The sequence below is a fragment of the Rhizophagus irregularis genome, chromosome 1, assembly GCF_026210795.1.
Source record: "Rhizophagus irregularis chromosome 1, complete sequence".
Lineage (NCBI taxonomy): Eukaryota > Fungi > Glomeromycota > Glomeromycetes > Glomerales > Glomeraceae > Rhizophagus > Rhizophagus irregularis.
Genome location: NC_089429.1, coordinates 1,061,136 through 1,074,247, shown reverse-complemented (window position 1 = coordinate 1,074,247; position 13,112 = coordinate 1,061,136). Strand labels below are relative to the sequence as shown.

At 26.6% G+C, this 13,112-nt stretch overlaps 4 protein-coding genes across 4 annotated transcripts; 1 reads left to right on the top strand and 3 right to left on the bottom strand.

The window, feature by feature from the left end:
- Window positions 1-455: 455 nt before the first annotated feature.
- OCT59_000189 (uncharacterized protein) lies at window positions 456-2,282 on the top strand. Its single transcript, XM_025325936.2, has one exon. The coding sequence runs from the start codon at window positions 473-475 to the stop codon at window positions 2,129-2,131; it is 1,659 nt and encodes a 552-aa protein (XP_025178802.1). The 5' UTR covers window positions 456-472; the 3' UTR covers window positions 2,132-2,282.
- A 3,913-nt stretch (window positions 2,283-6,195) lies between these two features.
- OCT59_000188 (uncharacterized protein) lies at window positions 6,196-7,145 on the bottom strand (the record flags this gene model as incomplete). The annotated part of the gene is made up of 4 exons (XM_066138654.1): window positions 6,196-6,426; window positions 6,601-6,847; window positions 7,025-7,063; window positions 7,126-7,145. The coding sequence occupies 4 exons, from the start codon at window positions 7,143-7,145 to the stop codon at window positions 6,196-6,198; spliced, it is 537 nt and encodes a 178-aa protein (XP_065988131.1).
- A 182-nt stretch (window positions 7,146-7,327) lies between these two features.
- Window positions 7,328-7,717, bottom strand: OCT59_000187 (uncharacterized protein; the record flags this gene model as incomplete). The annotated part of the gene is made up of 3 exons (XM_066138653.1): window positions 7,328-7,438; window positions 7,502-7,609; window positions 7,697-7,717. 3 exons carry the CDS (start codon window positions 7,715-7,717, stop codon window positions 7,328-7,330), a joined length of 240 nt encoding a protein of 79 aa, XP_065988130.1.
- Window positions 7,718-8,371: 654 nt separating this feature from the next.
- On the bottom strand, window positions 8,372-8,739 carry OCT59_000186 (uncharacterized protein; the record flags this gene model as incomplete). The annotated part of the gene is made up of 2 exons (XM_066138651.1): window positions 8,372-8,426; window positions 8,516-8,739. The coding sequence occupies 2 exons, from the start codon at window positions 8,737-8,739 to the stop codon at window positions 8,372-8,374; spliced, it is 279 nt and encodes a 92-aa protein (XP_065988129.1).
- Window positions 8,740-13,112: the final 4,373 nt, after the last annotated feature.

Sequence of the window (13,112 nt, the reverse complement as noted above, 5' to 3'; positions counted from 1 at the left end):
AAAAATAATTTCAAATTATTTGAGTTAATCTATTAATATATTCTAAAAATTTTATTAAAAGATTATTTATTAATAATATAAACTGAGGAATGAGGTAAAAGACGTAAAACAATTTATTATATATATTAAAAAAAAAGTTTTTCTAAAAAAAAAAATGACTTATAGTATTAAAGTTCAAAAAATGATAATACTTTAATTTTGTAAATAATTATAGAATTTGACACAAACAATTAAAAGATCATATCAGGTATACTAATTTCTTGTAGCACAGGCATTATGATTAATTGGCGACCGATAAAAGATCGGTAGGAATTATCAGAATTACACAAAATAGGAACGATCTACATGTTATTTTTAGGTTCCCTTGTTGCCTTTTTATGGAATACTAAATAAATTGTACAACAAACGTTCCGACAATTGATAAATTAATTCCATTTTGAAAATGAAGGCCTCTCATCTTTCCTTTACCAACATGGCATGCTCAAAAATATTTTCAGGAGATTTACCCGAATTAACATATAAAATTGTGCAGTATTTTAGAAAAGATTTTTCAACATTGTATTCATGTATTTTAGTTAATAGATTTTGGTGTCGTTTAGCGATACCATTATTATGGGAAGATCCATTTTCGGCTCCTACCAAAAATTATCATTGTATTGAAATTTATTCACACTATTTTAATGAAGATAGTAAAGCAAAATTTAATGGATATGGAATTTATGATTTAGTACCTACATATACATTATTTAATTATCCTAGTTTTATTAAATATTTAAATATGCAAAATATTCGTCATTCTATTGGAAAGTGGATTGAAACTTTGATGAAATATGATTATTGTAATAAGCTAGGAAATTTAGTTTATAAGTCATTGTTCGAAATATTCATTGGAAATGGAGGAAATTTACATTCTTTTGAAGTTGTAATGGCCATGGATAGTGATTTTAATTATACTATTATGGAATTAATTTTACAAAATCCAAATTTTATTTACAACATCAGAAATATAAAATTCTTCTATAATTATAACTCTTCACCTTCAAATATTATGAATATCATTCCTTTTTTAAAATTTTTATATTCGAATTGTTATTCAATCTCATCAATTATTTTTCATTTTCATATATTTAATGTTAATAGTAATGATTTTTCATTAATTGAAAAATGTTTCTCACAAATAATTATTTCTCAACATAATCTCAAAATGATTTCATTTGGATCTAATGATATTTTACATAATCCATTTTTATCATTAAAAAATTCTCTTTGTTCAAATACTTTAAATACAATTATATTTGATAGTATTGATTTTAGAAATATAATTACTATTTTACAAGAAGTATTTGATCAATTAAATGTTTTAGAATCTATTCATATTCTTTATTGTGATTCTTTAAATTCTAATTTTGTTCAACAAATTATTAAGGTCATTAAACCTTTTAAATTAAAATCTTTATTCATGAATGAAATATTAAATGTTGAATCATTACTACTTCTATTACAAAAATTTGGTGATTATCTAGAAAATTTTGGTTTTGGATTTATAGAAGAAACTAAATATGATGAACCAAAACGACAATTGCTTGAATTTATTTTGAAATATTGTACAAACCTTATATATTTTGATCCGGGTACACCTGATGATATTAATATTTACTCACTAATTCAAAGTGGACAAAATATTAACTACCTTACTATTGAATTGGATGATTTCATTTATCATACAATTTATAAAGAATATAGTTCAAATGTATTAAAAAATTTAGGACAAGTTCTTCCTTCTAATTTAGAATATTTATGTTTATCAATTTCATTTAATATACATGATTTAAAAATATTTTTAAATAATTCACAAAATATTTTTATAAAGAAATTATTAATTAAAAATATTGATGGAGAAAGAGATATTTTATTTTATATAAAAGAATATATTATGAAAAAGGAAAGGGTTAAATATTTTGCTTTTTTAGATGCAGAGAATGAAGAGAATGAAGGTTATAATAAAGAGTTGGTTTTTTTAAAAGATGAAGTAAATGAATTTAAATTATATAATATTATAGTTCAAAAATATGTTGATTTATATATTACTGCAAGTAGTTTTTTAGAAGATTATTACATTTTAAATAAATGATTTAATAACTTGCATGTGTATCTTAAAAACTGAAAGATACAAAATATTTCAATTATTAATATACTGTAACTATTAAATTAGGCTAAATGTATGGCAACTTTGTTGCCATCAGATCAATATTAATAAAATTTTTTTTATTTGTATTAATAAATAAAATCTATAAAAGATTACCACTGTAAATATGAAGCCATTAAATGTTAAATCATGAATACCTTTAGGTACGACCATTAAGTTTATAATGATGAATTTAAGGTAATTGATCAGCTTGGACATTGTAGGTTAGTGACATATACGAATTCTTTTTACTTAAATGATAATTTTTAAAGTTCGGGGCATTCTTTTACTTTTAAATAACATTTGGAATAAAACATTATCCTCAACGAATAAATAATAACTTAAAATTGGTAAATTTAATAGTTTTTTTTATAATTCAGGGTATAGCATTTCTACAAAAGTAAATGTTAGTTTATGTGGTTTCAAAATTTAAAAGATTTTGAGAGATTTATATTAATTGAGAAGTATGAGGTTTATAAAATCATTGAAATAAGTAACAGTTATTTCACGGGGATTCCACAGTAACTCCGTGAAATAACTGATTTATATCACGGTATCTGTACCATAAAGCCTTTTAATATACATATTTGGACTAACAATGATAGACTTTTTATTTCAATATTGATAGACTTTTTTACCCATCTTTTAAAATAAACACCACCCGTGTAAATATCAAGAAAAAAAATCACGAATTTTAACTAGGAACTGTGGGATAAAAAGTATTACTAACTAATACTTTTTTTCATTCTAGAATTTAGGCCAATTTTAATATGCATATCATGTCACAGTTGATGCATCTCAGATACAGTAGTAATGGCTGTTTAAGTGTTTGTCATTAGATCTCTATATATAAAGATGGTATCTCATATTTAGTAAACTTTGCACTTGTTAATTATGGCTAGTATATGCACAACTAAATTTTGTCCGTGACAAGATGTGCCAATTAGACCTAACCACCTGTTAACAGTGTAACAAAAATAATATAATAAAAAACTGCTATCTAAATAAAGCGATATGATATGATATAATATAATACAGTAAAAAAATATTACTGGAATTATGGTAAATTTAATAAATTTAAAGAATTTAATTTTGGATGTTCATATTACAATTTGTTTGCAGAATATTATTAATTGTGTGCGCACAATTAATTATCTAGATAATTTGAGTTCATTGATCCATGAGCTGTTATTAGTTCAATATTTAAATAATTAAAATTTACCCAGTTATATTACAAGATTTTAAGATAGTGTCTTTTAAAGTATCTTAAATATTTTATTAAAAAGTTATTCATTAATGATATAATCAAGAAGAAGGTGAAAATAATTACATTATAAATTATGAAAAAATTTTTCCTCTGAGAAATGAAATAAATGACTTAATTCGTGATCAAATAAAAGGTAAAAAAATTATTGTAAAAATTAAACTGTTTAAAACTTTGGGATAAATATTATGTATTAAAATAAATTTTGCACTGAAATCATATATGAATTTTTTGCGGTTGACTTACGGATCATGAATTAAATTAAAGTTCAAAAAATAATGATTTGTAAATAATTATAGGATTTGACACACCCAATTAAAAGATTATTTCATAGTGATTCATATACATATACTAATTTCACATGATTATGAATAAAACAAATTAATCGATGACCTATAAGAGATCAGCAGGAATTATCTGAACTACATAAAAAAGGAACGATTTACGTATCATTTTTGGTTCCCTTGTTGCCTTTTTATGGATTAATGGAAATTGTACAAATATAAATTTATTTACATTTTGAAATGAAATCCTCCCCTTTCTCTATTCCAACATGGCATGCTCAAAAATATTTTCAGGAGATTTGCCTGAATTAACAAATAAAATTATAAAGTGTCTTAGGAAAGATTTTTCAACTTTGTATTCATGTATTTTAGTTAGTAGGTTATGGTGTCGTTTGGCGATTCCATTATTATGGGAAGACCCTTTTAATATTCCTACCCAAAATTATTATTATATTGAAATTTTTTTATCCTACCTGAACGAAAATGATAAAAAAAAATTCAATGAATATGGAATTATTAATGACTTATTACCTTCAAATACATCATTATTATTCAACTATCCTAGTTTTATTAAATATTTAAATATAGAAAGTGTTTATTCTTCTATTGGAATGTGGTCTCGTTCTTTAGTGGTTTATGATTATGAGAAGCTAAAAAAACTAGTTTATAGATCATTATTTGAAGTGTTCATTGAAAATGAAAGAATTTTACGTTCTTTTGAAATTGAAATTCATACGAATTTTTATTGTAAATACAGTAATGATATTATGGAATTGATCTTACAAAACCCAAATTTTATATATAATATCAAAAATTTTAAAATTCATACTAGTAATATTTCAGAAAAAAATATCAAAAATGCTATCATTCCTTTTTTAAAATTTTTATATTCTAATTGCAATTCAATCTCATCACTTCACTTTGTTAATTGTTTTATCATACGTGATGTTAAGAAATTTTCATTAATTGAAAAATATTTACAACAATTAATTATTTCACAACATAATCTCAAAATAATTACATTTGGACGTCATAATAATTTATATAATCCATTTTTATCATTAAAAAATTCTAATTGTTCAAATACTTTAAATACAATTATATTTCATTATACTAACTTTAGAAATATAAATAACATTTTACAAGAAGTATTCAATCAATTGAATGTTTTAGAATCTATTCATATTCTTTATTGTAGTTTAAATTCTGATTTTGTTCAACAAGTTATTAAGGTTATTAAACCATTTAAATTAAGATCTTTATTCATGAATGAAATATTACATATTGAATCATTACAGTTACTATTACAAAAATATGGTGATTATATAGAAAATTTTGGATTGACCGTATCAAATTTTGGTAATACTAATGAGTATGAAGAATCAAGACGACAATTACTTAAATCATTTATAAAATATTGTCCAAAAATTAGATATTTTAGTTCAGATAAACCTAATGACATTAATATTTATTCATTAATTGAAAATATTGGACAAAATATTAATTATCTTACTATTTTAGTGCATACTTACGATTATCATACATTTTATGATGAATATAGCTCAATTGTATTACAAAATTTAGGACAAGTTCTTCCTTCTAAATTAGAATATTTATCTTTGTCACTTTCATTTAATACAAATGATTTTGAAATATTTTTGAAAAATTCTCAAAATACTTTTATTAAGAAATTATTAATTATAAATACGATGAAAAATGAAGGAGAAAATGTCTTATTTTACATAAAGAAACATATTATGAAAAAGGAAAAAGTTAAATATTTGGCTATTTTATTAGAGTCACAACTTATTTGTAATGATGGTAAAGAATTGTTTTCTTTGAAAGATGAAGTAAATGAATTTAAATTGCATAATATTATAGTCCAAAAATATCGTAATTTACTTATTAATGAAAATGATATTGTTTACAATTTTAATAAATAAAATAACATGTTACATGTTTTAATAACCTGATGTAATATAAGCACTGTATATTACAATTCATGAATGTAAAGTAAAAATGGGACAATCTAAATACAGTACCTACTGTATATCGGCCAATCAGATTTGAAAGTGATTATTTTTTTTCTTAGCAAACCATTCGGCTGTTTAATTATTAAGAAGCACATAATGATTTCTGAACGCATTTTTCATATAAATTGCACGCTCTTCAAAACAATCAAGTGTATTTATAAGTTATAGCAGTGATTTCACTTTATAAACATATACCATACATCATATCATATCACCCACACACATATAAGAATATTATTCTTCGGAGTTTAATGGTACAAGATCATAGCAGATGATTTTTATACACTACTTATTTTTATTTTGATTCTTTTAAGGGGATTATATCTAAGGAGTTTCTTTATCTGTGGAGAACAGGTTCATCACGCATATATGATATTTGTTCAGGAGTTGTAGTACTGCCAGTCCTACACTTTCTGTATTTGAAGTCCTTCACGATTCTTTCACTATGTTCCTACGATTGTAAAGAACAAATGAAAGTAGTAAACAAGATTCGTTATTGTTGACAAAAAAAATACATGCTTTTAAAGCAATAAGATGACTAATTGAAAAATCTGCTAATGGGATTGATGCTTTATCAATCATTGTTGTTTGAAATGCCCATGAAGAATATAATCCATCATATCTCAAATTCATGAAATATGTTTTCATCAAATCATGCACCTGATTATCAGAAGATACTTTAATATTTTAATACACACAAAATAACAACTTTCTAAATAATCTCTCATTTACCTATATTTAAGAATATGCCCACTTCTCCTGGATCTCCTTTGCTTCGTAGCTGTTGATTTATCAATTTTTGTGCTTTTAGCTGTGCTTTAGCTGTACTTTCACCTCATCTTTATTACATTGTAATGGTATGCTACCAAGAGGTTTGAATTCTGAGTTAAGGATTGGTATATCTTCTATGACACAACTAAAGACTGGCCTCTTTGTTAAATTTTTATTGGCATGATTCAATGTTAGTTCATATTCTTTTTTTGAATTAGAGAATATTGGACGGGAGATTGGGTGAAGAAACTTGTAACAGTGCTCATTCTCAGTCATCTTTTGTGGTGCAATGTCTGGAATACAGTTATACCTGTAATGCATTAAAAAGAATATTACAATGTAACTCATGAGCAGTTATTATAAAATAAGTTAACTTACAAATCATTAAATGAGTACGCCACTATTCTGTGGAAGAAGAGATTCTTGAATCTTGTATGGGTTGGTTGACATTATTTCCTCCCATTCTTCAATAGTAAACAAAGGATACAGACAAGGCCAATGGAATACCATCATTGACAATAAAGTTCTAAAATTAACAGAAGAATGATTAACATAAATCATTGGCTGGTCAATTTTACGAACACTTACAAAATTTCATGTGTCATCATATTTCAACCCTTCGGTTTTTGCTTTTTCAAGTGCTTTCATCTGGTATTCTCTAAATCTTTTTGATATATTGATATAAGGATGCAGACTGTGAGATATGGAAAATAATAAAAACATAAGGAGTGGTATACCTCATTGGTCAATTCTCGAAACAAATCCTTTTCAAGGTTGGTAAAATCAAAAGTTATTTCACTGTTATTTCTTCATCTTCCTCATTAGAAGAAAAAGGAAACTTAGAAGAAAACTTTTCACCTGAATAATTTGTTTTCATAGTAATTTTCACACGCTTTTTTGTCTAAATATAGAAAATATACATGAATTTTTAAGTTCTCTTAACCTACTACCTAGAATTTTTTACCTTCTTGCATGTAGATGCATTTTCCCTGACTTCATTCTTTTGTTTATAACTCGCTGGTAATTGTACCCCTTCATTCAATAGTTTCTGCAAATGTGCATAACTGGCAAGCTTTTTATAGAAAAAAAAAATAGATGGGTAAACATAATCCTGGATATTTCCCTGATTTTAATATCTGTGGATTATTGAAAAACATACATCGCTTTCCTCATTGTCCATTTCATTGAGAATGTCTTCATCTATTTTCTACTGTTTAATAAGTACATTTGTTGATACTTCAGCAGGACTTTGAAAGAAATCCTACAAAAATACAATGAAACATACATAAATAGCGAACTTACACTATTCTTTTTTGTGGATCATGGCATCATTAATTACCTTTCTCTTGTGTTTCAATTCACTTTCCAGAATCTGACTCCGTCTTTCTCCCATAAGAGCAGAGTGAGTTGTTGCTGCTTCGGATTTGTCGATAATGTATTTGAGCTGGTAGAAACATGTCAATTTACATATGTAATAAACAATTAATATATAAAAACTCCACATCCGAAATGGTTGTTTGTAATTTGGTTTCCTTTGATACAATTTCCAACCTATTATCAAAGATCAGAGATTTTTTGCTGATCCCAAAAATTCCGTACTTCTAAATTTTTATTATTATAAGATTCAGGTAATGCAGTTAGTGCTCTGAATCAATAGCAACTATATGCTTGGACGCAGTTACAGACTGAACAAGGCTCAGGGACCATCACTTGGTTTGGCTCAGGGACCACCCAAATGTGTTCAGCAATAGACTGAGGCATCCTACCAAGAGATATCAGAACTCATGGCCTATCACTACACTGTTGATCGAACTGGACAAGGCTCAGGGACCTATCATTTGGTTGGCTCATGGACCTCCCAAACGTGTCCAGCAATAGACTGAGGCATCCTACCAAGATCCATAATGAAATTGTGGGATCAAGGCTCGTCCAACAGATTCCAAGCATATATTGTATCATATTATTTAAACATTTTTACCTTAAACGAAAGTACCAATTCTTGAGCCTTTCGCGATGCAAAATCACTATATACTGTAGTTGAGAGTTATTAACAATATTTTCAATAAAGCTCTTCCAGGTGCTATATTCGAGTGACATTTGTAATACTTCATGTTGCTTGGATCTCCAACTCAAAAAGCTGACAAGTGACCATTCTGACGGTTCAGTCTCCTTAAAATATTCTTCTCTTTTAACAGCAGACATGTTCGAATAAACCAAAGTAAAAATATTGCTACCAAGCCACTTTTTAAACAAAGAAAATGAGTCATTTCGGAAACGTGTGATCAACATCAGAATTAAGCATCTTACCCAGTAACACCATCAAAAAAGCTCGGGCATTTGATTTTGTTACATACGGCGCAGTTTGTGGTAACTGATCTATTTACGCGTATTATTTAAGCTATTATTTAAGCTTTCTTTTCACGTCTACATTACCAAATACCAAGAATACAATTTTTTTTTTAAAATAAAAGGTTGGCTTATTTTCTTTACAATAGCTATAAATCTTTTAAAACAAAACTGGCAGAAAATATGAACCTGTAGAAATAAACCTGATATCTTGGAAATCGCCAAGTAAGCAATAATACCGGTTCAACAAACTAAATTGCAACTGTTATTTTGACTAATTAATGCTACCTTCCCTTCTAGAAGAGCAAAAACTAGTTTGTATTATAAAGTAGTAAGTAAGTCATATAGTTCTATTAATAAATTAGGTGAAGACGTTGAACATTATCAAAATAAGTGAACCATGCCATTAAAATGGAAGGGAATACTGATAGCACTCATTATTTACAATAATTTATTTTAAATTAATGTATTTTAATAAATTGAAATTGAATAAATTTTATTGTTAAATTAACATTACATTCTATTTTAATAAAATAATTACTCTAATTTTATTAATTTAAAAGAATTTGTTTTTACTCTTATGAATTAACATCTATAAAATTTCATTATATTCTCAAGCAATCATCTTTAGAGTGGAGATCTTAAGGTAAGGAAAGTTAGTTTAGGTTGAAATACTTATCTTTGAAGATAACATTGACGTTGGAGTATCTTAGGGTTAGGGTAAGGAAAGTTGGCTTAGGCGGAAATACTTATCCTTGAAGATAACGTAGACGTTGGAGTATTTTAGGGTTAGGTAAGGAAGGTTAGTTTAGGCTGAAACTTTTACCTTTGGATTCTTAAGGTCGATAACTGCGTAGTGCAATTTCCATAGCCACACTTAGCCACAGTCATATCACATGAATCACGTGTCTGAGCTTTTTTTAATGGTTACGCTGGGGAAGTTCAGAATTAATTATACTAATCGCGTGACTTTTGATCAGCCCATTTATTTGCTCACATACAAAATACAGTACATTGTTAAAAATAAAAGCCCATATACTGTATCGGGCAAAACTTTATTAAATTTTCAGATAATGCATCTTCTACTAAGAAATATAAAAAATGTCTGAGCAAAGAACCGACCAAAGAAAAGGATAGCGATTGAAATAAATGATGCTATCAAAGAGGGAGGGAGTACGCAGATCCTAGGCCATTTAATGTAAGTCCCAGCAACAAGTTATTTCTTTACTCTCTTACATTTATGAAGAGTCTCTATAACTAATTTGTTTATACTTTTATTGCTAATTACGTGATAACCCTTTACTAACCACTCAAAACAGTGTGAATCATTTTGCCTCTTACAGTATTTACAGGTAACGTCTCCGGGAGAAAGAAAAATACGGATCTGGCAGTCTGCGACCTTGGATTGTTTTATTTTAAAATTTGTTTAAATAGCGTAGACTTATTTTCTCAAATACTTCCGAACGAAGAGTGTGGTCCTAACTGATGGGATGAAAGTTAGAGATCTACACATATAGACAGTTCAATTAAGCACTTCGGTGCTAAATACGTGTTATTTGTAATATACTTTAATTACCACTCTTTTAGAAATAAAATAAATAAATAATTAAATTTCGGTATGTTGATTTTGTTTTTTTTAAAAAATTTCTTGTTTTGACTCGATTTTTTTGCTTAAATAAAATTTTTTCAAACTTTCCTTTCTTTGGTTGGCTTTTTTTTAAAACCAAAAAATTTCTTTTTTTTCGGTTTAGCTTTTTTCTTAATTGAAATTTTTTTTTCCAAATTTTTTAGTTTTTTTTAACTGTTTGGTTTTTTTTTTAAACCAAAAAAATTTTTGCTTTTTAGTTTTTTTTCTATATTTTTTATATAATTAATCTTATATATTTTTATCAACTTATAAAAATATATCATTATTTATTTTTGTTTTTAGGCTTGAATCTGGATCAGATCGATACTGCTAGCCATGGTAGGCGCCTTTTTTTTCAATTTCTTTTTCCTTTATTTATTTATTTTTTTTTACTAATATTTTTCTTTTAATAATTTTTTTTTCGTTCCTTTGTCATTTACTGTAGGTTCAGATTGGGGAAATAATTGAAATAAAGATATATAATACATTTAGTCTAAAAATTTTTTTTTACTTGAATTTAATACATATAAATGGAACGCGCAAATTACATGTACTGTACGATCAACTTGCATTGAAATTTTTTTTTTGTTTTTAAAATTTCTCTATCCATTAATCTGATCAATCTGAATATATTTTTCGTATCCATTCAATCATTCATAATATAAAGAATTTATTTTTATTTCATTAATTCATTTTTTTAAGACTTATATCCAACCACACATTTTGGGCAAAACAAATACGTTTATAGATAGTCAGTTCAATAATATTTGATCAAGTTTGATGGAAATTTAAAATTATTTAGAGATAGGAGAATCAATATGCATTTTACAGGGGAATTCGTCTTTTGTTGCTTAATTTTCTGTATTGAAATACATCTATTATTTTTTCAGTTTTTCTAAACGGAATTTTTTTTTGAAATTTCAGGGTTTTAAACGATTTTGAAAAATTTATCATAATCTTTATTGTTCTGATGCTACACACACATACATTGTTGATTCTGATAAAACAACATTTTGGTGAAAAAATAGGAATTTTTTGCGCTAATTTTTTATTTTTATCTTTATTTTTATTTCTCAACGTGAACAAAGTTACAGAACAAATTACAAAGAAACTGAATTCTAGAATCAAAAACTAAGTAGTTCAAAATTAGCTGAACGATAATTTTTTTGATTGCGAAATATCTTTATACAAATCTTTTTAATTTAATTTTATTTTTATTTTAAAATTGTGACAGACCGCAAAGGCGTTACAAATTTAGGAGTTGATAGCTTGTCTTTATACAAATCATGAATGGAGTCACGAGATACAACAATGTTTGATCTGTTCACGTGACTGTGCACTGTGTTGATTCTGTATGACCTTCATCCTGGCCAAATTATTGTATAATTGGCTGAAACTATCTAAAGCCTGCTAAAAATTGCTACAGATCTGGTTCAAATTATCAGAATTATAAAAAAATTTATTGGCAGATCTAAAAAAAAATTTCGCCACATGTAATAAGATGTTATCCATATCCACCATTATTTATATAACGTGAAGATGTCATTCTAACAGTTTTGAAATTTTTATAGATAAAACACCTAATATCTCTTAATGTTCTTTCTTCAAACTCTTCCTTGCATAAAAGAGACTTTATTTTTACCTTGCTTTCTATATTTTAATAAAAGTATAATAGTCCTTTCTTTATGCTTTTTTGATAAAATTTTCCTGAAACATACCGTATGCCGCTGCATATAATATCCCAAAGATAATACCCCGTGATTAAGACCTTGTATTGTACATGACATAAAATTCTTAATTCTGGTAGAAAAAGGCTAATTTTGCCATTTACCTCACAACACCCATGGGTACTATTCAATTTAAAAAGTCGAGTTTTTGAATAAGACCTGGGTATTTTATGCAGTGGCCAACGGTAAGAATGATTGGTTGATTCTAAAATCGATTCTTATTTTAAGAATTCCCTAACAGAATGAAAATTAAAAAACAAAAGATTTTTTTTTGTTTTCATGATCCGGTTTTCAGGTTGATACAAGTTTATATTTTTAATAAATACACAGTGAAATTCGATAAACCGGATTTGCGCCTAAACCGGACTTTTTTGCTGGAACCAAATCACGTATATTAAAATAGGTTCGATATACCGGAGTTTACTAGTAAAAGCTCGATATTCGCTATAACGGATCAATTTTCTAACCAGCTATAGTAAAAATGATTCGATAAACCGGATAACGTGACTGGGAACCAATAAAATTTAAGTGACGTGATGCGGTAAATCCTAAATTTGGCCGGAATTATAAAAATCTTAATTCCGGCTGAAGTTATGTATTACTTTTAAAATATTTTATATTCATTTTCATGACCTCTATGACTTAAAACTAGATGAAAAAATCAAATTATAGTGTATATTAGTTTTATTAGCATGAAAATTTTTTAAAAATTCAATATAATAGATTTTCAATATATCGAAATTTTTTCGCTAAACCGGATATCCCGATAAACCGGATATTTTTAGTGGAACCGATAGATCCGGTTTATCGAATTTCACTGTGTATAGAATTTTAATAAATATAATAAAATGAAACCATTTAATTTCTTTAATAAA